This window comes from Oryx dammah, unplaced genomic scaffold (assembly GCF_014754425.2).
Source record: "Oryx dammah isolate SB20612 unplaced genomic scaffold, SCBI_Odam_1.1 HiC_scaffold_16, whole genome shotgun sequence".
Lineage (NCBI taxonomy): Eukaryota > Metazoa > Chordata > Mammalia > Artiodactyla > Bovidae > Oryx > Oryx dammah.
The window spans coordinates 25,832,563-25,860,409 of record NW_024070200.1 but is presented as its reverse complement, the minus strand read 5'-3'; the positions used below and the strand labels follow the sequence as shown (position 1 = coordinate 25,860,409).

The 27,847-nt window shown below is 36.6% G+C and overlaps 1 protein-coding gene across 2 annotated transcripts in view; it reads left to right on the top strand.

Moving 5' to 3' along the window:
- Positions 1 to 27,847, top strand: part of NPAS3 (neuronal PAS domain protein 3) — a 954,232-nt gene that overhangs the window by 296,084 nt on the left and 630,301 nt on the right. For both annotated transcript variants that reach the window (XM_040256781.1, XM_040256782.1), the window contains one exon: positions 327 to 571. In XM_040256781.1, the coding sequence (XP_040112715.1) occupies positions 327 to 571 (245 nt within the window). The remainder of the gene's footprint in view (positions 1 to 326; positions 572 to 27,847) is intronic.

Here is a 27,847-nt window from a genome sequence, read left to right as displayed (position 1 = left end):
TTATAATAGCAAGCATCACCTGTAAATCTTATGTCTCAAAAACAATGAATGTATCTCAGTACATGGGTAATTGGAGGGAAAAACTTAATAAGTAAACTATTTTTACTCATTGCACATGAGTTTATGGCATATAAGCCCAGAGGTTTTAGTGGTCTTTGTCTGGAACTCCTTTTACTGTGGCCCTGAAATTTTGAAGAAAATTTTGGTAGACTTTTGCTGGTTGCAGGGCAGGAGGGGGCGCGGATGAAGTAAAAAGAAAAGCAGTGTTCATCTGATTGACAGAATCACACGTTCTAAACAGCACTTTTTCACTCCTTTGATTCCAGTTTACAAGCATTGAGAAAGGAGAAGTCCCGGGATGCTGCCCGCTCCCGCCGGGGAAAAGAAAACTTTGAGTTCTATGAATTGGCCAAGTTGTTGCCTCTTCCTGCAGCCATCACTAGCCAGCTTGACAAGGCCTCCATCATTCGACTTACAATCAGCTACCTGAAAATGAGGGACTTTGCTAACCAGGGGGACCCTCCATGGAACTTGCGAATGGAAGGCCCTCCACCTAACACGTCAGTAAAAGGTAAGGTTTCAGCCCTTGTTGATCCTGGAGTGTGGTCTGTTGGTGTCTCTGAGATGAAACGTTTACCATCATCCTCTCTTCTTTTCCTGCATATCAAATCCTTTAAAGGGATACAATTGTGGAAATCTGAACTCTGCATGAGAAAGACACCATGTGAAGGTGAAATAAACCTCTTCTATTTCTATTTTATTCTCAAAAAGTCTGTCAACCTAAATATGCTGTCACTTTAGATAAGGGTTCAGAGAAATGAGAATGAAATGACTTACATTAAAATGTTTCTTGGGTTTAACTTATGTTATGCTAATACATGCAAATTATTATTAAGTGGGAGGTGGTTAAGAGAATACTTGGTAAAGGTTAGAACTAACATTTTCTGATTTTAGTTACCAAAGAGAGGCAGGGAGCAGAGTACAGTTGTAGCAGGCATTTTGAATAATGATTTTATTGACTAACAAAGTGATCAATCTATGTGTTATTTCAACTCTTTATATATAGTGGCTACAATTTATAAATATAAACATGTATTTATGCTCCCAATCTGGATGTACTTACCCTTAAAATTTATTAAAACTTTAGGTCTTTTTTACTCTGATACTTAAGAGGGTTATTTTCTTGCATGCTCTTGAAACATCTAATAATTAATGAGATTTTAAGCATATGAATATGCATGCATGTGTTTATTGATGTACATGTGATGTTGGCCACTGATTTTCTTTAACAATGTATCACTCAAGGCCTGGAATGGGATCTGTTGGTTTTTCTGCTTTAACTTTGTATCTAGGTCCTTGATGAGCATGGAATAACTGGACATGGGATGGAATTGCAGGCAGCCTTTTCTGGGGGAGGAATTAGATTCTTAGCTATGTGATTACACCTTGATGAGTACCTGTGAAGTCCCTGTATTCTTGGCTATTGTAGGGAAGGATATTGGGGGAAGCTATAACTTCTTATAGGATTCAAATAAAATGAAAGTTCAACAGCAGTGACTTGACAATTCTGTGTTAAGAGGTGTAATCATATGTATGTAGATACCTGTGTGAATCTGTTTGCATCTTTGCTATTGTTACTTAGAGATTCTGTTTCTTAGGCTTATTAGAGAAGGAAAATTTGAATGCAAATTGTAACAGGTTTTATCCTCTAGGGCAGAGGTTGGCATACATTTTCTGTAAAGGCCATATATAGTAAACATTTGTTTTGGGGGAGTCCTCAACTCTGCCATTGTAGAATGAAATCAACCATAGACAAACGTAAACCACAAGGTATGGCTGTGTTCTAATAAAACCATACTTGCAAAGCAGGCAGCTGCCACCAAGTTTGGCCCACAAGCCATAGTTCACAGACTCCTGCTCTAAGTATAAGAATGACATTTGAAGGTTGAGAAGAACATACAGCAGAGATAGCGCTCAAGGGCACGGTGTCAGTATGAGGAACCACATGACAAATAGACCAAGGCACATTCATGCTTTCCTTACGCAGCCCTTCTGCCCTTAAGAATGTTGATGTCAGCTTGGTCATATACCAGTCCATGTTCCAGATACTAGAACAGGGAGGTTTTCCGAAGCCGAGGATGTGAGTATAATCCTAGTAAATACTTAAGAGTTTAGTTAGTAGGTTGTCTTTGTGTTTATTCCAAATCATGTAAGATGAATGGATACATGTAGCAGGTTAGAAATCACAAAAATATATAAAATATATTCTTAATCTTTTTATTCAATTTGAAATGCATTGACTGAGGAACTTCTATTAACTTGTTTAACACAATTATCTTTTCCTTCCATCTTTTCTTTAAGAGAGTTGGTGGCCTATAGGCTTCCTTGGTAGTGGTTACTGCCAAAGTCGAAAAGTCTAATGGTTCCATGGTCTGTCTACTCTTCTTGCTCTTGTTTAGTTGCTAAATCATGTGTGACTCTTTTGTGACCCGCCCTGGACCATAGTCTACCAGGCTTCTCTGTCCATGGGATTTCCCAGGCAAGAATACTGGATTGGGTTGCCATTTCTTTCTCCAGGGGTTCTTCCTGACCCAGAGATTGCACTCATGTCTCCTGAACTGGTAGGTGGTTTCTTTACCACTGAGCCACCAGGGAAGCCCTGTTCATTCTTCTACAATGTGATAATTCTGCTTGCTTTTGGAATCATGGCCATTTAGAGATGCATACTTACAGATAATATGTTACAGGTGAGGGAAATGATGTAGAAAGGCCTTACAGTTAAGTATGAGAAGATCTAAAATTAGAATCCCATTGTTTTGTTCTTCTGTCTAGGGCTCTTTCTATCAGATATTATTTCTAGCAATAATATTTGATTTCTATCACCATCATCAAACATTCCAGGTGAGAATGCTCTTAGCTTTGGACTATGGCTAATAATTCATTTTTGTGACCTCCAGTCAACTTAACTATGGAAATGCTAATGATGAAGATGGATTAAAATAAGATAAAATACTGTCTCTGCTCATAGGATAAGTTCAGTCTATAGAGGAACATGGTGATGTCAGTGAGAAAAGTGGGAAGATTGGAATTTATAGACCAGACTTTATTATTTAAAAAATTTTATCCAGATTATCACAGATCATCCAGTTGGCACATGTCTACTCCCTCTATTAGAAATCTGATGATAGTCTAGAACTGAAGTCTCTATTGTACTGAAGTATGGGACTTGATACTATTTACTTTGGCTCTCAAAGCTTGCTAGGAATGCAATGGATGCTTTTGGTAAGCTGGTTCTGCTGTACAATATATGTATGTTTTATTGCTTTCCTCTAGTTCTTTAATGCAAACCTGCTACTCATTCTGATCAAACATTCATGAAACAACAACATCAAATGAAATTCATTTTAATTTGCTAAGGTCTTCTATGTTGTGCCCTTGAAGAAGTTCATATGGATAAACAAGCTTATATAAATAGCCTCCAGCTTCATGTGAAGTGCAGTTCATAATCCAACAATAAAACAGTAGACATTATACTTCATGCTTCTCCAAGCAGTCTCTTGAATAAACCTAAAGGCATTTGGAAATTTATATGAAAAGTGCTTACACGATGTAGGCAGCATCTTTTTAATGTGATGAGTTGTTCATGTTAATAATTAAATTTCAAAGCTTAAATTTAAATTTGTCCCAAACAACTATATAGAAATTTAATTATTTTAATTTACTGCTTCAGAAAGGTTTTTTATTCTGCCCTGTGTTCATCATATCTTTTCTTAAAAGTCTATAAAGGTTGATGAGTTTGTTTTGTGATGCCCATTGTGTACAGATTATTGCAAGTTATGCTTGCAGAAAGCACACTCAGGTGGCAGTGTGTAATATGTCCTGAGTCAATTACTTCATGGAAATGATATGTTAAGCAATTGGAAGGTAACAGATAGTTTTTTCCCATTATTTTAGAAATATCTCTATTGTTATAATACAGATCAAATCTACAATGAACATTATGCATTATTCAAGAAATGACCAGGCATTCTCAGCAGTGTTTCAGCTAAATAACTGATGATTGTAACCTTTAAAGAAATCTCATTGTGGTGACTGTTGGTAAATCACTTCTCCATTCTTAGTAATCTCTGTTTAGAGGCTATCTAGAAGCCATTATATCTTTTATTAATCTTAAAAGCAATGGCTGCTGATTTGACATTTACTAAAACTAGATAAATTTTCTGTCTTTGTAATACCACAGACTTCAGTCAGTTTTTGGAGTATATCTGTGTCTGCTGCAACTCTATTAATCCAGGAATATTTACCACTGTAAGCATAAGTTTTATTTCACTTTAAACATTGCAGCTTTTAAACAACAATTTTCCTATATATGTGACAGGCCGCAATCTTACGGTATGTAAAATACAAGACATATTTAGCTTTTGGAAGGGAACAATTGAAAACTATGCAAGACAACTTGTGATTGAAATCAACTGAACACATTAAGGAAGAACTTGAATATTTTCATGGAATTTCCTTACACTATTTCAAGTATCTATGTTGTTTAATGTAGATGTTTCTGAGAGGAGAAACTTATACAGGTCTTTATTTAAGCAACTTAGAATTTATTCATAGCCAAAGACCATACTGTTACTTAAGCAATGATGTCTAATGGATTCATTTATGTTATTCATGTAGGGTAAAAGAGTATAGGACATCCTTCAGAGTAACACTGAATTACTACTATAATGATTGTCTCTGAGATATAAATAGTATTTTATAAAATGGTTCTAGTTCCATAGAAGGTAGAGATTCTAAGACAGGCTGAGTGATAGGCCTTCTTGGTTTAAGCAGCTCAAAGGTCTTGATTTCTCTTCTGGCATTTTACTGTGTGCTGACACTATGTTACCTCTCCCAAGTGACATTCATGTTTGGGTACAAGTGTCATATTCCTTGTTATTAAAAAGTCATGTAAAATGAAAATTCTTAGAAGCAGTACATGGCATGTATATCAACCTGTGGTGGTCTTTATTTTCAAACAGCTAAATGCCTAATGGTGACTCCTTAGGTTCTGAAAAAGAGCTTCCTACCACTCTTCCCTGGTAGCTCAGCTGGTAAAGAATCCACCTGCAATGCAGGAGACCTCCATTCGATTCCTCGGTCAGGAAGATGCCCTGGAGAAGGGATAGTCCACCCACTCCATGGGTTTCCCTGGTGACTCAGATGGTAAAGAATCTACCTGCTCTGTGGGAGACCTGGGTTCAAACCCTGGGTTGGGAATATCCCCTGGAGGAGGGCACAGCAACCCACTCCAGTATTCTTGCCTGGAGTATCCCCATGGACAGAGTAGCTTGGCAGAATAGAGTCCATGGGGTCGCAAAAAGTCTGACACGACTGATCTACTAAACACAGCATAGGCCTAGGAGAATGGGAGAGAAGATGGAAACTTGGTTCCTATTCTTAACTCCATTACCCTCAGTAGACTGAGAGCCTGACGCTCTAGTCTAGACTCTAGTTTTATTTGCCTCATCCCAAAGTCAGTGGTGGCACCACATGGAAACAGAACCTTCCAAAATCCAAGCTGACAATGCTCATTGCTGTTTATTTTGGTAGCAGGTGACAAGTTTTACTGGTATATGGAAATATGCTATGATACAACTGCCTTTCTAGGCTTCCCTGGTAGCTCAGCTACTTAGCTGGTAAAGAATCTGTCTGCAATGCAGGAGACCCAGGTTCGATTCCTGAGTCAAGAAGATCCCCTGGAGGAGGGCATGGCAACCCACTCCAGCAATCTTTTCTGGAGAATCCAATGGACAGAGGAGACCTGGCAAGTCATAGGGTGTCAGAGTCGGACACAACTGAGCCGCTAAGCACAACTGTCTTTCCTTAGATATGCTTTGAGGAAGGATCTTTAATTATATGCTATAATCCCTTATATATTTCTGACAAAGTTATTACTTCTGAAAGAAGTTCATTTTTTAGTGTTAAAGTTATCTTTGTCTTTTTAATATTTTTCATACATACAAGCTTTATTATAAAATTGTAAGCTCAGTTTATGAAACTTATAAAAGTAAAAAGAGAAAAAATTCACCTATATGTTACCACCCAGACAAATACCATTGATAGTATTTTGATGGATTTCCCTTTCTTCTGTACATGTTAAACAAAGGTTAGCTTTTAATCTTACTTTTGCACACACAATATCTTGTATCCCACCCTTTCCACTTAATATTCATGGGCATTTCTCATTGTGCACGTTTTTTAACATAATTTTTCATGGTTGTATAAATAAATCATTATATGAACCACTTTAAATCCTTTTTGAGACACAGTAGTAAGTGAATGAATAAATGAAAAGTGAAAAAATGAATGAGGTTTCCCTAGTTATGTTATATAATTCATTTCACTGTTTTTCTTTTGTTTACAATTTGGCAAACAGTGCTACAATGAACATCTTTGCTCATACTGCATTTTAGTGGGTTCTTTTTTAAAAAAATTTATTTGTTTTAATTGGAGGCTAATTACTTTACAATATCGTAGTGTTTTTGCTATACTCTGACATAAATCAGCCATGGGTGAACATGTGTCCCCCATCTTGAACCCCCCGCCCACCTCCTTCCCCATCCCATCCCTCCCCTCAGGACCATCCCAGTGCACTGGCCCTGAGCACCCTGTCTCATGAATCGAACCTGGACTGGTGATCTATTTCACATATGGTAATATACATGATTCAATGCTATTCTCTCAAACCATCCCACCCTCGCCTTCTCCCACAGAATCCAAAAGTCTGTTCTTTACATCTGTGTCTCTTTTGCTGTCTTGCATATAGGGTCATTGTTACCATCTTTATAAATTCCATGTATATGCATTAATATACTGTATTGGTGTTTTTCTTTCTGACTTACTTCACTCTGTATAATAGGCTCCAGTTTCATCCACCTCATTAGAACTGATTAAAATGCATTCTTTTTAATAGCTGAGCAATATTCCACTGGGTATACATACCACAGCTTTCTTATCCATTCATCTGCTGATGGACATCTAGGTTGCTTCCATGTCCTAGCCATTGTAAACAGTGCTGTGATGAACATTGGGGTACACGTGTCTCTTTCAATTCTGGTTTCCTCAGTGTGTATGCCCAGCAGTGGGATTGCTGGGTCATACAGCAGTTCTATTCCCAGTTTTTTAAGGAATCTCCACACTGTTCTCCATAGTGGCTGTACTAGTTTGCATTCCCACCAACAGTGTAAGAGGGTTCCCTTTTCTCCACACTTTCTCCAGCATTTATTGCTTGTAGACTTTTTGATAGCAGCCATTCTGACTGGCATGAGATGGTACTTCATTGTGGTTTTAATTTGCATTTCTCTGATAATGAGTGATGTTGAGCATCTTTTCATGTGTTGGTTAGCCATTTCTAGGTCTTCTTTGGAGAAATGTCTATTTGGTTCTTTGGCCTATTTTTTGATTGGGTCATTTATTTTTCTGGAATTGAGCTGCATGAGCTGCTTGTATATTTTTGAGATTACTTCTTTGTTAGTTGCTTCATTTGCTATTATTTTCTCCCATTCTGAAGGCTATCTTTTCACCTTGCTTATAGCTTCCTTCATTGTGCAAAAGCTTTTAAGTTTAATTAGGTCCCATTTTTTATTTTTGCTTTTATTTCCATTACTCTGGGAGGTGGGTCATAGAGGAACCTGCTGTGATTTATGTCAGAGAGTGTTTTACCTATGTTTTCCTCTAGGAGTTTCTGGTCTTATATTTAGATCTTTAATCCATTTTGAGTTTACTTTTGTGTATGGTGTTACAAGTGTTCTAATTTCCTTTTTTACAAGTAGTTGACCAGATTTCCCAGCACCACTTGTTAGATGGTCTTTTCTCCATAGTATAGTCTTGCCTCCTTTGTCAAAGATAAGGTGTCCATAGGTGCATGGATTTATCGCTGGGCTTTCTATTTTGTTCCATTGATCTCTATTTCCGTCTTTGTGCCAGTACCATACTGTCTTGATGACTGTAGCTTTGTAGTATAGTCTGAAGTCAGATAGGTTGATTCCTCCAGTTCCATTCTTCTTTCTCAAGATTGCTTTGACTATTCGAGGTTTTTTGTATTTCCATACAAATTGTGAAATTATTTGTTCTGGTTCTCTGAAAAATACCATTGGTAGCTTGATAGGGATTACATTGAATCTATAGATTACTTTGAGTAGCATACTCATTTTCACTATATTGATTCTTCTGATCCATGAACATGGTATATTTCTCCATCTATTTGTGTCCTCTTTGATTTCTTTCACCAGTGTTTTATAGTTTTCTATGTATAGGTCTTTTGTTTCTTTAGGTAGATTTATTCCTAAGTATTTTATTCTTTTTGTTACAATGGTGAATGGAATTGTTTCCTTAATTTCTCTTTGTTTTCTCTTTGTTAGTGTATAGGAATGCAAGGGATTTCTGTGTGTTAATTTTATATCCTGCAACTTTACTATATTCACTGATTAGCTCTAGTAATTTTCTGTTGGTGTCTTTAGGGTTTTCTGTGTGGAGGATCATGCCATCTGCGAACAGTGAAAATATTACTTCTTCTTTTCCAATATGGATTCCTTTTATTTCCTTTTTTTTTTTTTTTTTTTTTTTTTGTGGCTAAAAAATCCAAAAAAATGTTGAATAGTAGTGGTGAGAGTGGGCACCCTTGTCTTGTTCCTGACTTTAGGGGAAATGCTTTTGATTTTTCACCATTGAGGATAATGTCTGCTGTGGGTTTATCATATATGGCTTTTATTATGTTGAGGTATGTTCCTTTTATGCCTGCTTTCTGGAGGGTTTTTATCATAAATGGGTGTTGAATTTTGTCAAAGGCTTTCTCTGCTTCTATTGAGATAATCAATGGTTTTATCTTTCAGTTTGTTAATGTAGTATATCACATTGATTGACTTGAGAATATTGAAGAATCCTTGCATCCCTGGGATAAAGCCCAGTTGATCATGATATATGATCTTTTAAATATGTTGTTGGATTCTGTTTGCTAGAATTTTGTTAAGGATTTTTGCATTTGTGTTCATCAGTGATATTGGCCTGTAGTTTTCTTTTTTGTAGCATCTTTGTCAGGTTTTGGTATTAGGGTGATGGTGGCCTCATAGAATGAGTTTGGCAGTTTACCTTCCTCTGCAATTTTCTGGAAGAGTTTGAGTAGGATAGGTATCAGCTCTTCTCTAAATTTTTGGTAGAATTCACCTGTGAAGCCATCTGGTCCTGGACTTTTGTTTGTTGGAAGATTTTTTATTACAGTTTTAGTTTCTGTGCTTGTGATAGGTCTGTTAAGATTTTCTATTTCATCCTGGTTCCATTTTGGAGGGTTATACTTTTCTAAGAATTCATCCATTTCTTCCAAGTTGTCCATTTTATTGGCGTATAGTTGCTGATAGTAGTCTCTTATGATCCTTTGTATTTCTATGTTGTCTGTTGTGATCTCTCCATTTTCATTTCTAATTTTGTTGATTTGATTCTTCTCCCTTTTTTCTTGATGAGTCTATTGGTCTAATGGCTAACGGTTTGTCTATTTTATTTATCTTCTCAAAGAACCAGCTTTTAGTTTTGTTGATATTTATTATAGTCTCCTTTTTTTTCATTTATTTCTACCTTAATTTAAATACTAGCCTTTTGTTTTCTTTAGTTTTGCATCATGGTGGGATGAGCATTGTTAATATCAGCACACACCAATAGAATCTCCATGTCTGATACAGGACAGGAAGGGCTTTCTAACAAATGTGGGCTTAATAATGGTAGAGTAATTCTCTGAGACTTTAATTCTGTAAAGTTTCACATGTTATCAGGAAAAGGTTTACTGTCTATGAATGAGGAGACTGCAGTGTGTGTGGCATGAAGAATATATAAAGCACTGCTGGATTCTTGCCACATGCTGCTGTTGCAGTATTTGTTTGTCATTCTTTTCAGTCCATTTGGCACTATTGAGTATCCTGAATTAGACTCAACACCAAACATCAACTCAAAGAAAGCGTATTTATGAGTATGTGACTGTGAACATGTGAAAATTCAGGTGTGCTAGTTAGCTATGGGCTTACCCGGTGGCTCAGGGATAAAGAATCCTCCTGTCAATTCAGGAGACACTAGTTCAATTCCTGCATTAGCAAGATCCCCTAGAGAAGGAAATGGCAACCCATTCCAGTATTCTTGCCTGGGAAATCCCATGGACAGAGGAGCCTGGAGGACTATAGTCCATGGGGTCACCAAAGAGTTGAACATGACTTAGCAACTAAACAATCACAACAACACAAAGTTAGCTATACTGCAAGGGCAACAAGCAATCATAGCATCTCAGTAGTATGACATAAAGCTTTTACTCTTCTCATGGCTTCACATAGTCTGGGGGTTGGCAGATCTAGGCTGGGCTTAGCTGTGTGGTTCTACTTTTTGCCGTAGCTCTGGCTGAACTTTATTTCCTGTTTAGGCTTCAGTTCAGGTCTGCCTCCTGCCAAACAGCAGCAGATACTTGTAGGAGAAGCTCTTTTCATGGTGCTGGCAAAGGTATAAGAGGGGTGAACAAAAATGATATCTCTTATGGGAATTTTTGTGGAGACTTCTGGGAATGTAGACAAAAGAGAGCCTGTGTACTATTTTGTATCCTACATCAGAATTCATCAGTCTGTTCCTCTCTGAATAGTCATCCGCTTTTTCTCTAGCAACACTGACTGCCCCATACCAAACATTTATGCCTTTGTACATGTCATCATCTGACTGGATTGTCCTTTCCTTCTTTTGGTTTTGCTAAATTCTTATTCATCTTCCAAAAGCCAGCTTAGATTTACTTGCTTAATAAATATTCTCTCCTTCCCAGAATGTTGGTCACTTCTTTTATAGGTTACCAATATACCTTCTGTTGCTTTAGTATGAATTCATAATTCATTATATACTTCTCTCCCTATATTTACACTACGAGCTATTTAAGGGAACAGTCTGGGTCATCTTATGTATGTTTATGTCCCCATGTGCAGTACCCAAGAAAGTAAGTTTTCAGCCATGTTTTCTAATTAAATTGTATAGAACTGGATTGTGTATTGGCATTGCTATTAACAGAGCTAAACAGTGCTGATGGGAGCTAGGGGTGGGGCTATGTCCTAGGCTAGGAAGAAGAAAAAAAGGGAGAGCAAAAACACAAGGCAGGACAGAAGAAAAATGTAGAGAATATGATGGAAATAGTGTGAAACTAAGGGGAAATTAAACAGTGTATGGGGTAGGAAGAACTAGGAGGAGTGGTATCCCACCTCTGCCCTGTACTGTCTCCAACTCTGGGATCAGTCATACCGTGAAATGGCCTTTCCCTGCCAACATGTTTCTCTCATGTAATCGGCAGGCTAAGGAGTTGAAAGTTAAAACAAAAAATAGTGTAAAGAAACCCTAAGTGTCTTGAGTGTGTGGATTCAAGTCTATTTGACACATCTGAGTACCTTCTCTTAGTAAGTCCTCTGAGTCATCTGCTGAATATTGTGGGGGCATATAAAGAAAGTATGAGGCATGAACCTGACCTTGAAGATATTTACCATTTCTTGAGAAATAAATTTTAGAAAAAAAGGGGAAGAAGGAAGATGAGAGCTTTTGACACAATTAGATATACCATGTGACCTGGGTTAATAAAACCCTATCTAGACTTCAGTTTTCTCATTTGAATTTACTTTTTGTCAGTGATTTTGATCTGGATGATGACTTATCCTCTAATCCGAGACCCAAAATTCCTTAGAAACAATTTAGCAATTATTGTCTCAACTTTTCCTGGGACTATGGGATTTCTTGAAGCTGTTTATTAATAACTTCAAAAGCCACAGGCTCTACCTCTTCACATTCTACTAATATTTCTATTTTCCTTCTTTTACTTAATTTCCCTTTCTGTGAATGTATGTCTCGCCCTGTGCTATAGGTTAAAATATATATGATATAGTTTTTTCTCTTAAAAACATTTATCTGGTGATTATCAGGATTTGCATATGTGTAATCATTATAAATAAGAGAGGATAATAAGCACACAATCACGTTTTAAATTAGTCAAGTGCCAAACATATGATGTAGACAAAATATTAATCTAGAACTTTGTATATTTTTGATTTATTTTTACACTTGACAGAATTTTAGGGAATGTACTTAAGTTTTGTATCACATTCAACTTAATTTAAGAAGTCTCCCGTGACTTGATAATGTAATATTTTAGTCATGGGACCCTGTGGTATTGCCTTGCATGGCACTGTACTCACTTATTTAGGACTTTCAAGTTTATGTGCTCTGTTCTTTAGGGCTGAAATTCTCCAGTGGCTTTTGTTAGCCCTACCACCTCTTGCAAAGCACAATATATAGTTTCAGCACTCTGCAGATAACAATATTTTATGGGCATAGCGAAGAAAGGAGTCACCTCTGACTGCTTTATATGATTGAAATTGTACTGTGGCTTTAATTATCAGAAATAGCTTTCTAGATGCTGTGCATAAGTCTTAGCTGTACCTTAATAAACATGTGATGACCTCCACCTGTAAAACTAATGTGGCTTTGAATACTGATTGACCGCAGCTTTTCACATCCTTTCTGGGTCCATAATATGTCAGTGAATGTCAGAGCCTGGACAGGAGAAGAGGGCCAATAGAATCTTTGGTTTAAGGATCATACAGATCATGTGTTTCAGTCCCTTCACTCCTATGGTGAACATACTGATATAGAAAGAAGTTTAATGATACAAAGTCAGTAGCAAGTACAGAAATGGAATTTGAACCTCTGGAATCCAAATTTGGCGCGTTTTCCTCCATTTCTAAGTCTAGCCTATGTCCCAGCTGTCCACTGGTATTTCTTTTTCCTCTTTCCATTATACGTGAACATATGTGCACATGTAAGTCTCTTGTGTAGAAATCTACCCTTTTTAGGTCAAATGTTACCATTGTGTCCAAATTCAGAAAATATTTTTAGGCTATTCAAAGGTGAAATATTTAAAATTAAATGAAAAGAATTCTTTTAAAAAGGTATTAAAAGCTGAAATTAGAGGAAGTTGTGTGAAAAGTATATGGGGACTCTCTGTATCAACTTTGCAACTATTTTGTACATCTAAAATCATTCCAAAATCAAATTATTTTAAAAAAGCGCTATTATCCTTTCATGCTGCTGCTGCTGCTAAGTTGCTTCAGTCATGTCCGACTCAGTGCGACCCCATAGATGGCAGCCCACCAGGCTCCCCCGTCCCTGGGATTCTCCAGACAAGAATAATGGAATGGATTGCCATTTCCTTCTCCAATGCATGAAAGTGAAAAGTGAAAGTGAAGTCACTCAGTCATGTCCGACTCCTAGTGACCACATGGACTGCAGCCCACCAGGCTCCTCCATCCATGGGATTTTCCAGGCAAGAGTACCAGAGTGGAGTGCCATTGCCTTCTCCGATTATACTCTCATGACAGAAACTTAAAACCAATCTCTCCCCATATGGAAACTTGTGTCCCAGTTCCCTACTTTTTCAGTTGGTCACTGTTGAATTCATATAGGTTAACCTTCTCTAAGGCTTCATAGTTGGTTGTAGTATTTAAGGAACGTGATTAGCTAGCAGTTTCAATAACATCGGGATATGGAAGAAATAGTGGCTTCCCTGGTGGCTCAAACTGTAAAGCGTCTTCCTGCAATGTGGAAGACAAGGGTTCTATTCCTGGATCTGGAAGATACTCTGGAGAATAAATGGCAACCCACTCCAGTACTCTTGCCTGGAAAATTCCATGGACTGGTAGGCTATAGTCCATGGGGTCACAAAGAGTCGGACACGACTGAACAACTTCACTTTCACTTTACTTTCATGGAAGAAATGAAAATTGATTAACATTTTACATATGGTTTTCTTAGAAGCTTTGTAAATAACATTTCCATCAGTAAGGAGTCAGAGCACACATGTACACCCTGGTTATTCTTCCTCCTTTTTTCACTGTGACTCGTGCCACATTGTCTTCTTGGTCAGTTCAGTTCAGTTGCTCAGTCGTGTCCGACTCTTTGTGACCCCATGAATTGCAGCATGCCAGGCCTCCCTATCCATCACTAACTCCCGGAGTTCACTCAAACTCACGATGTGAGTTGGTGATGCCATCCAGCCATCTCATCCTCTGTCATCCCTTTTTCCTCCTGCCCCCAATCCCTCCCAGCATCAGAGTATTTTCCAATGAGTCAACTCTTCACATGAGGTGGCCTAAGTACTGGAGTTTCAGCTTTAGCATCATTCTTTCCAAAGAACACCCAGGACTGATCTCCTTTAGAATGGACTGGTTGGATCTCCTTGCAGGCCAAGGGACTCTTGAGTCTTCTTCAGCACCACAGTTCAAAAGCATCAATTCTTCGGTGCTCAGCTTACTAAACAGTCCAACTCTCACATCCATATATAAGTACTGGAAAAACCATAGCCTTGACTAGACAGACCTTTGTTGGCAAAGTAACGTCTCTGCTTTTGAATATGCTATCTAGGTTGGTCATAACTTTCCTTCCAAGGAGAGATTGCCTAAACGGGAAGTTGGAAAGCCAAGACAGAAACTAGTTATAGAGTTCTAGGACACAGTTGACAGACTTTTCCTGTAAAGGACCAGATAGTAAATCCTTTAGCTTTTGTGGTCCACAGAGTCTTTGCTGCTGTGATACAACTAGTACATCACAAAAGCAGCTATGGACAATTAGTAACTGAATGAGTGTGACTATATTTGAGTGAACATTTATTAGATCCCAAATTTGTAGACACTGGGATCTAATTGTAACATGTAATAAAATATTCTTATGATTTTCTTAACTGTTAAAATTTTCTTAATTCTTTATGGATTTTTATGAATTATATAGAAATACATGGCAGGTTGGATTTGACCTGCAGACTGTAGTATGCCAACTCCTGTAAAGAGCATTTGAACTCGAAGAGACTTAGTTACCTTTTTAGAACCCATTGTAGTAGAAAGCATACTGCTAGTTATAAAAGGCTGGGTCTTGTCTTTGGTACATAGGTATAGTGATAACAATAAATGGCAAGTTAAATTAAGTTGGTTTTTCTTTTTAATATCTTCATAGCTAATGTGTGTTCACATAATGAACTTACTGTAGTAGCCAACATAACGGAATTGTGTGCCAGCTAGGGTACCATATTGCATAGTTTTCTAGGTTTCCTTGGGTGCATGCTATCTTCTGCCTAGCATACATTGCAGAAAAATTAAAAGTAAGTCATTTTAAGTCATTGGCATGGTCTGGCTTACTGTTTTTCTCTGATTCCTCAATTTAATGTTGCATATAATCCAAATTAGGGCTCTTCAGATAGTTGTCCTAGATGCAGGATCTTATTAAAGAGAAACATGATTAAAGCTTTGTCCACCTAAGACTATTGTTTGATCATTTTCACTTAACTAATGAAACAACTGGTCAGTTCAGTTAAATAATTGTTTTTATTTTCCTACATAATTTATTATATGCCTGACCATGGTGGGGGAGGGGCTTAAGGCATGATATGGCTATGACCATCATGAAAAACTTAGTAGAAATAAGAAATTTGAGATGTGTATATCAATAATCCAGTATTATTATCAGCTCTAGAATGAATAAGATTGCTAAAGCTGAGCTAGTCATTTGCAGGTAGAGTTGAACACATCTCCAAAACCATGGGTACATGAAGTGAAGACATTATGGCTAAATTGTCTAGTATAATTTAATTTTCACAACTTACCAACATAAACAGTTTACTAAAAGAACCAAATGCTGTCACTTGGAAATAGCTACTGTGGTCTCCACCATTGTCTGTTGAGATCAGTTGATCACTAGGTGTCGAAATAGTGCTCAAACAGTGAGTGCTACTGTGTGCAGAAGTTGGAAGAAACTGAAATTCATGGTTTCATAGTCAGAACTTGCAAAAGCACTGCAGAGACTTAAAAAAGTATTCAGTACTGTTTTGTAATTAAATCACATTCCTCATATATAATTTTACACTTTGGGAAATACGGCTGTGTTGAATATCAGCACTGATGATGAAAACAGACTGTGTACACAGTTTGGGTTTTATATAAATACTTTAAAATACTGGCTTTCTTCTATTAAAATAGATGAATACTATCCAGGTTTTTACAAGAATTTTAGCATAAAAGCAAAATTACTGTCATTTTCCATTTTGAAAAGAGATGTGAAGATCTCATAAAAAATTGTAAAGCTCAGTATATGCCAGAGAGTTATGAAAGGAAAATGGAGATGCCAGTGCAGGTAAGCGTCACTTTGGGGATACTCAGGAACTTTTGTAAAGAGGTACAGTGATATTTCCTTACCTGACACCTGACACCTGACCTAGCGTGTTTTTTACTGTATGTCCAGTGGATACTGAGCTCCTAAAATAGCAGAAAACTCTGTAACAAGTTACTCAGCCTTTGCTATTCTGTAATTTACGTTTGCTGAGTGATCAGATCAGACCTCTTTGTTGTGAGTCACATTTTTGCTATACGAACATCTCATCTTGGAAAACTTAAATAATGCCCTTACCAAGATAAGAGGGAACAAGAGTTTCCTCTTCTTCTTTTGTTAGTGAGTTCTAACAGCTTATAACAAAGGCACTGTCCTTGTAAAAAAGGCCAATGGAGCCACCAAAATGTATGAATGCAGTGGAAGCTAATTATCCCAGTCATCTTAATGTATCATCAGGATGCCCTGTTAGTGGCAAGGTTTTGGTCAATGAAGTTGGACTCTCCTGAGTTCAAATCTTTGTGACACTGAAAAAGTGAAATCTCTTTGGCCTCAGTTTTCTTTTGGAAAAAATGATGCAGTTAGGCCTGAGAATCCAACTAGTCTCATGTTATAGTAATCCCAGGCTGTTTTGGGAGGCTTAAGTTCACATAGAAACTACTAAAGACAGGTTAGGATTCCTATTGATGATATTTATCAAGTGTTAAAGGTAAATTTCCTTTTTTGTTGTGTGTAAGACTATATTTCCAAAATGATGATAATCAGAAGGAAGAGACTGTCAACATGTAGCATTTGTTTTGAAATACTTTTGGGGTTTCTAAGACGTGAAAACTCTTAACTTGTATCATATGACAGAGGAGAGGAAATTTGGAGCCTTTCTTAAGTAACACAGGTGGTTTGGTGAAGTTACAGCAACTTAGTGTTATTTGAATCCTTAAAACAAGGTCTATGAAAATTGATTATGGAAACTATTAGTATGTGGTTATTTCCTTGAGAGCACTCAAAGACTATTTCTGAAATGAATGGTTATATAATAAAACAATGAATATAGTTGTTTTGCCCCTTCCCAGGAGTTTGGCTTTATGGATAAAATCTTACAGGAGGTTTTATTTATTTATTGGAATATAATTGCCTTACAATGTTATGTTTGTTTCTGCTATACAACAAAGTGAATCAGTTATACATATACATATATCTCCTCCCTCTTGGGCCTCTCTCCCGCCCCCAGCCCGCATCGCACACATCTACATCATCACAGAGCATGGCGCTGAGCTTCCTGTGCTGTGTAACCACAAGTTCCCACAGGCTGTCTGTTCTACATATGGTAATATATTTATGCCAAACCTGATCTTCCAGTTCACCCCACTCTCCTCTTCCCCCGCTGTGGCCACAAATCTGTTTCCTATGTCTATATCTCTTTTCCTGCCCTGGCACTAGGTTCATTTGTAACATTTTTTTAGATCCTACATGCATGCATTAATATACAATGTTTGTTTTCCTCTTATTGACTTACTTCACTCTGTATGACTGACTCTAGGTCCATCCCACATCTCTACAAATGACCCACTCTTATTCCTCTTTATGTCTGTGTAATATTCCATTGTATATATGTACCACATTTCTTTATCCATTCTTCTGTTGATGGACACTTAGGATAACAATTTTTTGTTTTTTATCATTAGAGATGAGGAATGAATTATATTTCATTTTCCATTTTACTCCACTATTCATCCTATTTGAATACTTATTATATTACAAGACTCTGTGTTAGGCTCTATGGGGGATGCAAAGAAGAAAAAAAATGAACCTTCTCTTCTAGGAGTTTGTAATCTAATGAGAGTGACCCACATGCTCACTAAATAATAAAGAATGATATTATTCATGTTGAAAGATGTCTAAGCAAAGTACTGTGTGATGACAGACAAGTGATTAATGGTAAATGGAGAGATGAAGAGGTTAGCCTTTAAACTGGACTTTAAAGATGGGTAGGATTTTAAATTGCAGCTTTTCGTAGGTGAGCATACTGAATCTATAGAAAGCACCTTAAAATATATATATTTTATTGTTCTCCAAAATAATTATTGTACTTCATGAGTTTCTACTTTTAAATAAGTATTTTTTCCAAGTCATTATTTTAGATACCCATTGGTTTTAGATAGTCTATTATGCATAAATAGAGCTGCAAACATGGTGCTATTTCATGAGAACTGTGCTCCCTTGTTAAGTAAGCTTGTGAGGGTTTTTCCTTTAAGAAGAGTATTTTACACTGAATATCCAAATGCCATGTTGAACATGGGGTACTTGTGTATATTTCTATTATCTGACCGTAATCTCAAATAACCAAAAGCAGGAATCACATACTGAACTTCTAAACGAAAAGCTTAATCAAATATAATCTTCTAGCATACTTCTTCTAATACCTTAGTTTTTTTAGAGTTGGAAGAAAGGCTGGAGTTAGGTGTATTTTTTAATTTCACAATCCTAGTGTATATATAGTACATAGTTCAGCATCTAAAACCTGAATATAGGAAGGCTCAGATCAGAAGGATAGCTGCCATCCTGGGAGCCTCTCATCAGTGAAAACAGCCATAGTTCAAGGTGGCCACTGGAGCAGTGGCCAGAATCGAGTGCTCCCCTTGGTACCCGGCCCACACATATCCCACTGAAACCTGAAGCTGGGAGGGAAAGCTAGACAGCGCGGAAGAGAATGTTTTGTACTTTTATTTCATTTAAATTAGCACAAAGGGAGGGAACAATTTTGCTTCACATGTGAAATCAGTCATTTCTTGGGTTGCTAGCTCAATGTTTTAGCAGAACAGCTGTTCAGTACAATGTGGCTTTCTACAAGCAATATTTCTACTGCTAGAAAAGTGGCAGTCTGCCAAAGAGAGTGCCCAGACCAACCCCTAAACAAAAAAAAAATCTTTTGTCAACGACTCTAATAATTTGTACAATTCAGGAAAGGGGGGTGGCACAGTCTTTGCAGATGTGCATTTATGATGCTATTTTTAAGCAGAGCGGCATGAAAGAATAGATTCATATGAGTCGTAAGTTGATCATTCATTTTAAGCATTTGGCTTCTGCTCTTGCTAAAATTTCATTCTGTGTAAGGAAACACAGCCAGTCCTGAAACGAGGTAAGGCAGGGTATAATAACAAGATGAAATCTTTTATTTTCAAACCTGTGATGCTCGCTCAAAAACAAAAAGCTTTGGGTGTCTTTTTTTCCCCAGGAAGGAAATAAATGCAGTTTCCTGATCCCCTCTCAGGAGAAACTTGCTATCCTTCAGCATTTTGAGGAAATAAACTCTTAATGAGCCTGCATTCTTTTACAGCAGTCCATTCTCTGAAAATGAGTTTTAAGTGCTGAAGGAAATGCCAGGAGCATTTCGGTAACCAGAGCCAAATTAATATGTGTTAATTCTCTGTAGTTTAACATCATAGACACCATGCAGTTTTTCTAGTATCAAAACCAGGTCTAGTCTCAGATCTGTCTTCTTTGCTCTGGTTCTCCAACATCTATAGCAAATGACCCTGCTAGCTTTGACTCTAGTGATGGAGTTAAGAAAATGATTTTTATAAATGGTCGGCCCCTGGGAAAGGACTCTCAAACTTCCCTTAACAGTAAGGATAAAATCTGACAGAATTCTCATCTTTGTTTTTATTCAGCAATATAGCTGATATTTACATAGGAGAGAATTAGACCACCTACTCTATATTATTAAAATATAAAATCATATATGCAAAATGGCATGCAATTTAATGGTGATTGATTCAGCAAGGGTGATCATAGAGCAAAGATGACCCTGAACATTTCGCTACCTAGATCAAAAGCTTCCTCTGCCTCTGAGAGCTGAAGTCTTTTTTTATTGTTGTTTTCTTTTTTTAAGAAAAAAGAAAAAAGCTGAAGTCTTTTTTTATTGTTGTTTTCTGAATAGTCTAAAAAATACTCAGTTAAATGGAATTATATTTGCTTCACTTGAAATGTAGTCCACTCATATTATACTGTCCTTTCAAATTTTAACAATTTAAATCTATATAATTATATATTACAATATATAATTATATTTTATGTATTAAATATATAATTATATATTATATAATATAATGTAATATATAATTATATATTTGTATTATATATCATTTCATTTATATATATATGAATGAAAAAGCATTAACTTTCATTGTGGGAACTTACTAAAATAGGTTATTTTATTCTACTAATGAACATATGTGTTTAAAATTAGTTATTCAGGTGACTTGCTTCATCATACAAGTTGCTAAAGTTGTTACCCAAGAGTTTTTCAGATGTTTTCTGATTTTAATAGGGACTTACAGTGACAAGTACAATTCTTTTTTTTTTGTTTGTGTGTATAAGCACACAGTGGAAGGGTACAGCATTTTTTGAAATACAAATCCCAGACAAATTGTATATAAAATGTTTTTTTATAACTAAGTTAATAAAATCATATCTTATGTATTTGAGAAGCTGTCTAGGTAAAGGATTTCTGTGGTAATTCATATTTGTAAAAACAGTTTTTCAATAAAGCAGGTGATGTTTCTACCAAGATATATTTAAAATTCTTGTTTTCAACCTTTAAGCTTTTAAAAGTAAGGAAATGGAAATATAAACAACAAATTTGTGTTAATGACATATCTAAAGGCAATATATTTCAGAAAAATATTGGGAGACACAAAATTATCCACATCACATTTCTGTTGCTTCGCTCATATCAGTTATTACTTAAGTAGTCTGAATAGTCTACACTTTTTTGCTGTTCAAGTATGGAAACCTGTGATCATTTTTTATACTAATGCATTTTATTTTCCCAGAATCATAGAATTGACCTATCTTTATAGTGTACAAAACTATTTTCTGATATGATTGTGTGAAAAATATGCAAAAGATATTGTAATCCGTGATCACATTTTAGTACTTACAAAGCTCCATGAGATGGGCATTGCTTTCTCTGTATGTGGAATTTTTAATTATTCTGCTCTGTATGTGCAAAAGATACATAAGTCAGAAGAAAGGGAGGGGAATGTTCCAAGACTCTTTTAAAAAGTGGACATAAATGCTTTGTTAAGTTCTGCTGACCAGTTTTACCAAATGAAATTCTTTTGATTTGGTGAGTAATATACACAAGAGGTTCAGGAGCCCCAAGTCCACTAATACTAGCCTCTAATACAAAAAGCAGGGAAGACTAAAAAATTACTGTTTATAAATTTATGTCTGTCACAATTCATGTGAAACTGTCTTAGGGACAACTGTTTGCATTTAGTAGCTATGCCGTCTTGTCTTATTAGCCACTAGGAAATGATTGCATTGTAGCAAAAATAAACTTAGTAAGACTGGCAAGTAGACAGTTGCTTAGATTCTGGTCCAATTGATGTCAGTATCATTGTTTTTGTTAGCATGTGAGTAAATTAATTCCATGACAAGCAGAAAAACATGTGGATTCAGTTTCTAGACTTCATTCTAGCCACAACCAGTTTGTGTGGCCAAGGTCTGGGGAGTAAGAGTTTGTGGGTTCTTTGTAGGAACTCGTCCTTACAACAGAGCATGTCTGTTAATGGAACAAATAACTAAACTGCACTCACACTCATTTGTAGTTACTTATAGGTTGAAAATATATTATGAGGTTATAGCTTCACACTAAATTTTTCCATGGTTTTTCAGTGTGACATTATACTACACAACAGTGAGACAACTTGTTCGGTGTCAGGTATTATAATCTCCCAATCTCATTAGCTCTTTACTGAACTCATTCTCCTCTTGTACTTTGCTCTCTCTTTTGAATTACGTCTATGGCAAACCTCAGCCTTCATGTGATTAATGAAAGTTGATATGTTAGTGAAATCTGAGTTCTCAGACTTAGTTCTGCAGCCGCCTCTTGGCTTCCTTCTACTTCTAATACTCTTTTTCCCTTCTCTTCTTTACTCCCTATCTAAACTATTCCTTTGAGGTGCTACATTTTATGATATTGCTCAAAGAACTGCAGAGCAGAATTGTTAACAGTGGTAACATTTTAAATGATGATTAAGCAATGCTCAGAAAAGCAGCCAATCTAAATCAGATACAGGCTTCTGAAAGATCTTAATATGTCACTTTGGTTTTTAGGACGTGTAGCACTGGACTGTGGACCTAGGGGGCAAGGAAAACTCCTCAGTACGTTGTGTGCCACTGTAACCAGTATCTTTGATAAACCTTACATTCACATTGATTCTGTGCTATGGATCTGTGCAGCTAATGTTAGTCACCTGATTTGCTGAGAACTAGAACTAATAACCTTTACAAATGTTATCAAATTGTGACAAATCCTAGACCAATCAAATTACTTAAGTGATCATTGATCCTTTATCTGATATTTTAATTTTGACTACATTTACCTCAAGGACTTCTTGTTATTTCTATTAGTCTTTGTTAGACACAAATGCCAAACTAACATAGTTCATAAATTTCACCAACAGTGAAGGCAGGATGCTGTAATTAGCATTATTTAAAATGACTTCAAAAGAAATGAATAGCCTTTAGCATAATCATAGACATAGCAGACACAGTGGAAAATGAGGAGATAGCACCTGATTTAGGAAGTACGTCTAACTATGTTATTCATCTGTTTGGGGTGTGAAGAGATCTGATTAGATTTCTCAATAGTGAAAAAGACAGAAGCTCTCCCATGCAGGTTGCCTGCATCTTAGGTTGCTAATGATTTCATTGTAATGTCACCGTTTAGTTCCATACTGATCATTTATACTGACAAAAAGGAAGAAAAGAAAACAAGGAACCTGTCATCAATCATTCATTTAATCAAGTAGCAAAAGTGGATAAATAAACATACCGAGTTAATTATTCTTCTGTATGTAGTGATTGACAATAAAGTTAATTTATGCCTATCTTAACCCTTTAATATCTGTCTGCTGTGCTTCGTTGCTCAGTCACGTCCAACTCTTTGCAACCCCATGGACTGTAGCAGACTGGAGCCCACCAGGCTCCTCTGTCCATGGGGATTCTCCAGGCAAGAATACTGGAGTGGATTGTCATGCCCTCCTTCAGGGGATCTTCCCAGCCCAGGGATCAAATCCCGGTCTCCTGTGTTGCTGATGGATTCTTTACCATCTGGGCCATCAGAGAAGCCCAATTAATAGACATTAGCAGTCCTAGAAAGGACTTGGGGGTGACCTTTTCTAAAGTGTCTTATGAAAGTTCAGTCATTATAGTTAAGGCATTTATTTACTTGAAATTTATTTTCATAAAAAGTTTGTAGTTACTTTAAAAAAGTTGTAATTATTCACATCTAAGCATATTAACTGTATGCAACCAAAGATAATGGAAAATCATTGTTAGGTTGCTCTTCCTTTTTTGTGTTACTCCTGTTCAGACTCCTAGTGAAGATGTCTCTCTTTGTAATGTGCATTTATATTGCATAAAAGGATTTGTAACCAGACACAAAGATGCTGTTAATTCCAATGTGTGTTGGATATCTTAGTAACAGTGAAACCCTAAAATATATGTCTAAGTTAAAAGAGTCCTTGAAACTTTTAAACATGTATTTTTGGTTTGTCAGTGTTTTTTTTTTTCAATTTCCCAGAGAAATTTCTTCTGGTGGCTATTCTTTTTTTAAAAAAATCAATAATTGTTTTTATACTTGCCTAAGTATGTGTATTCCTCAGGTGAGTGTAGATAACAAATCTAAGTTGTCCAAATATTTCCTGTGGGGTCTTTCTAGCATCCTTGTCTAAGTCAGACTGCACACGAAAAATGGGGAAGCAAGAAGCAGCTGTAGTGGATTTGGGGATATAAATAGGAATTTAATTGTTGATTAAAATTGTTGTGCAGAGATTTGAGGCACAAAGAGACTGTGGGTGCCTTTATGATTAGGGCTGTGCTTTTTTTTTTTTTTTTGGTGCAGCTTATTAAATGACTTTTCCCTTAGTGGTTTGAATGTTCACTGTAGCTGAATTCTAACCAGTCATTGTTGTGACATGTCTCCCATCTCTAGTGTTTGCTTCAGCTAACAGACTAGAACTGGAATTGCAGCAGAGGAAACCGGGCTGAGGGGTGGCCAGACCAGAGCACATTCCACGCAGAGGACACACTTTGTGTCAACTCCTTGCCAAAGAGAGAGGAAAAAAAATTGCCTACTTTTACTGGCTTTTTATCAGGTTCGCCATAAGTTCATAAATCTGTAACCGTAAATTGCAGGTTACAGTAGTGGTCAAGCTCGTTTCTCTGTTACTATTGATAGTTTCTCTTGTTTGGTTCTCTGTTGCTCACATTACAGTGTGCTTTCCTTAAACATTTGGCTTAAGTGAGAGGTTTTGTTCGTGAGGACTTTTGACATCTCAAATAGATGTAGTATTATAGTTACGTTTTGAATGACAAAGTAAATTTTGGTCAGTGTACAAAAATTAAATATTAAGCTACAAACTAGAATGTTGTTGTTGTTCAGCTGCTAAGTCATGTCTGAACTCTTCGCGAGCCCATGGACTATAGCCTACCAGGCTCCTCTGTCCTTGGGATTTCCCAGGCAAGAATACTAAATAAAATGTTTTTTAAAATAAAGATTGTCCACAGTTATTAGGTTTATAAGGATTATATTCAATGAATGAATCCCTCTTTCTCTTCATCCCCTTTCCTGCCTTAAACACCTTTAAACTTCATTAATTTCTGTGTAAATGTGCTAAAGAGAAACGCTTTCATTCTTTTTTTTTTTTGTCTTTTGTTTGGCCTCCTTTACCTGTATGCATCAATTAAGCAGTAGTGTGAATGAGGAGTGGGAATTTGTGGCTTTTTTGTTCACAGAAATAATGGTTGCTCTCTTTAGCTTTTGTCCAGTTTATGGCTTTCCTTTTTCATTCACTTAGCAATCTGCAGCTAGCAGGTTAAGCATACTGCAGCTTGTAAGCCTGTATAACAGTAAAATCAACAACTCTATGTGAGTCCCTTCCTCAGAGAACCATTCAGTGTTCTTTTCTGGCTTATATTTGAGAGGGACAATAAAAACTGGGTGGGGAGAAGGCACCAGAGAATCTCTAAGTAAATGGTTTAGACACACACACATATATATATATGTCCAAATATAGAGATAGTTTTGAAAAGAAATATTTGAATCTTTGAAATAGAGTATCTGGTCCAAATCTACTCTTGTTCAGTTCATGAGGAAATAAGAAGATTTGAGTCTGAACTTCTTACTCTCAGAAACAATTGACCAAAAGAATCTTTTAGCCAAAAGTATATCTTCGAATGAGTGTTTTGTTGGTCTAATTCTTAAAGCTATTTAGCATGTATTTGATGTATCTTTTAGTCATTTTAGTCAGTGGATTCTATGTCCCCAGTCTCAGGATTTAAAGGGAGAAAGACAACAGAACTCACTCTGGTTTGCCTTGTATGCTTCCTGGATTTCATTGCTCTTTCTCTGCAGGAAAAGAATCAAGGAAGAAAGGATTTTAGGTACATATTTATGTGCTCAGAGGGGCTTCCCAGGTTGCACTGGTGATCAAGAATCTGCCTGGTAATGTAGGAAACATAGTGAGACACGAGATCCTTGGGTCAGGAAGAATCTCTGGAGGAGGCCATGGCAGCCCACTCCAGTATTCTTGCCTGGCGAATCCCATGGACAGAGGAGCCTGGCTGGCTACAGTCCACAGGGTTGCAAAGAGTTGGATACAACTGAAGCCACTTAGCACACGTGTACTTGCACATCAGAAATGTTGGGATGAGACTGAAGCCCTCCACTTGACCATTCATCTGTTGTTTCACCTCAAGTCCTGGCTTGTTTCTGGATGTCACAGTTAAAAGTCAGTTATTTACACTTTACTCCTTTATCTTACCTATGGTAGTTTTATTTATTTTTTTAGGATAATAAGTATGTATAGGTTACCTACTGTGTATTCCTAGGGCTTGGAGATAGAAAAGACTAATAGAAGATACATCTCCACTCTTGAAACCTTTGCAGTTGATCTGTGGAAATAAGACTTTTGAAACTAAAAACTTATAAAGCATTTGTGGGAGAATTGAGTAGCAGGTATGGCAAATTGCTTCTTAAAGAACAATTCCAGTCCATGCCCTTCTCTGTAGCCAGAAGCCTAAAGCAATATATTCTGGAACCATAGTGGCCTTCCAGGGAAAGATCTTGTCCTCTCCTAGTCACCTTCATGGTCATTGTCCTGCTTCAGACACTCAGGAATCCTATGAAAAAAGACAGGTGCTCAATGGATTTACAGATGAGAAAACTGAGGTGCAAGGACACTGAGTGACTTGTTCAGGGTGAGATGGGCTCTTAATTCTGGAGCATGTTGTTGCATTTTCCCAAGGTAGGGATGACCTGAGATTTATGGCTCATTTTTATAGCTCAAAGCAGCTCCTTATAATTTGGTTGATGAACATGTCTAGGTCTGGCCTAAACACTTCAGTTTGTGAAATGAGTCTCACAGTCATTTTGTTTTGATGTTCCACAAATTTTAAGAGAATGTAGCTACAAAGAGTATATTCAGAGATATATTCAAAGAATACCCTGAGTTACTTAGAGAGGCTTTTTAAGTTAATAGTTACCACGGCAATATTATACTGAACGTTTAAGCTTTCAGTCTTTATGAGAGCTAAATCGGTGTTTTGATTTTATAACTTATCAGTGAAGCTAAAGCTAAGTATCTAAGAGCTAGACTTTGACTTTTTCAGTAGGTTTTAGGAAAAATTCAATCTCTCCTGATCAAAACCTTTTTAGAAGAAACACAATAGCATTTAACACAGTAATCAACAATTATAGACACATGTGTGTTCTCATTTCTTCTTTCCTATAGGAAGGAAGAACTTTAACATTTTAAATGCTTGCCTTTGACATCACAGACTTTAGATTTCTCGTGTTTCATTGTTCTCTTTGATGTAATCTTACGTGGCAGCTTTCATATTCTCTCTGCTTTATTAGACAGTGCTTCCTGGAATCTGGAATGCTGTTTTTCATGGTGTTTTAGGGGGCAGCTTAAGTACTGAAGACATCACCTAAGTACTACCAGTTCATCCTTGACTGAATAATGATGTATGTGGAACTTTACTTTTTCTGCCTTATAAATGGATAGCAATTTACACAGCTGTGGATGTGGGATGTTTCAATCCCAGACCATGTTGTAAGAAAAATTGAATGACAGTGAGCAAAACAGCAGTAATTATAAAACTAATTACTAAATGCTGATGATGCCCATAGGCTTTGCATAACTAAAATTAGAAAAGGAAATTGCTTTCGGCTTCACAGAGGCAACATGCTAGTTATTTCACTGTTTCAGTCAAAATGGAGGGTAGTATATAGAGTTCAATCAGGAAAATATACATGCATACATATATATCTATGGATTTGCATATACATATATTTTTCTATATTGAAATGTTATTCACTCTAACTTACAATTTTATTTATAGAAACTTATGCATAGATATTTACATAAAGAAGATAAGTATATTAAAATATTTGAGTGCAATATATATACTGTGCATTTTGCATGCACTATAATTACAACATTAAAATGCATATCTTTACAATATATTTATACATGTTAGGTTTCTCTCATGTACATTTTCACAGCAGGATGTAGTATACATTTCCACCTTTGCATAAAGAATCTAATCTTGTAAAACCATAGCACATTCTTCAAAATGAAATACA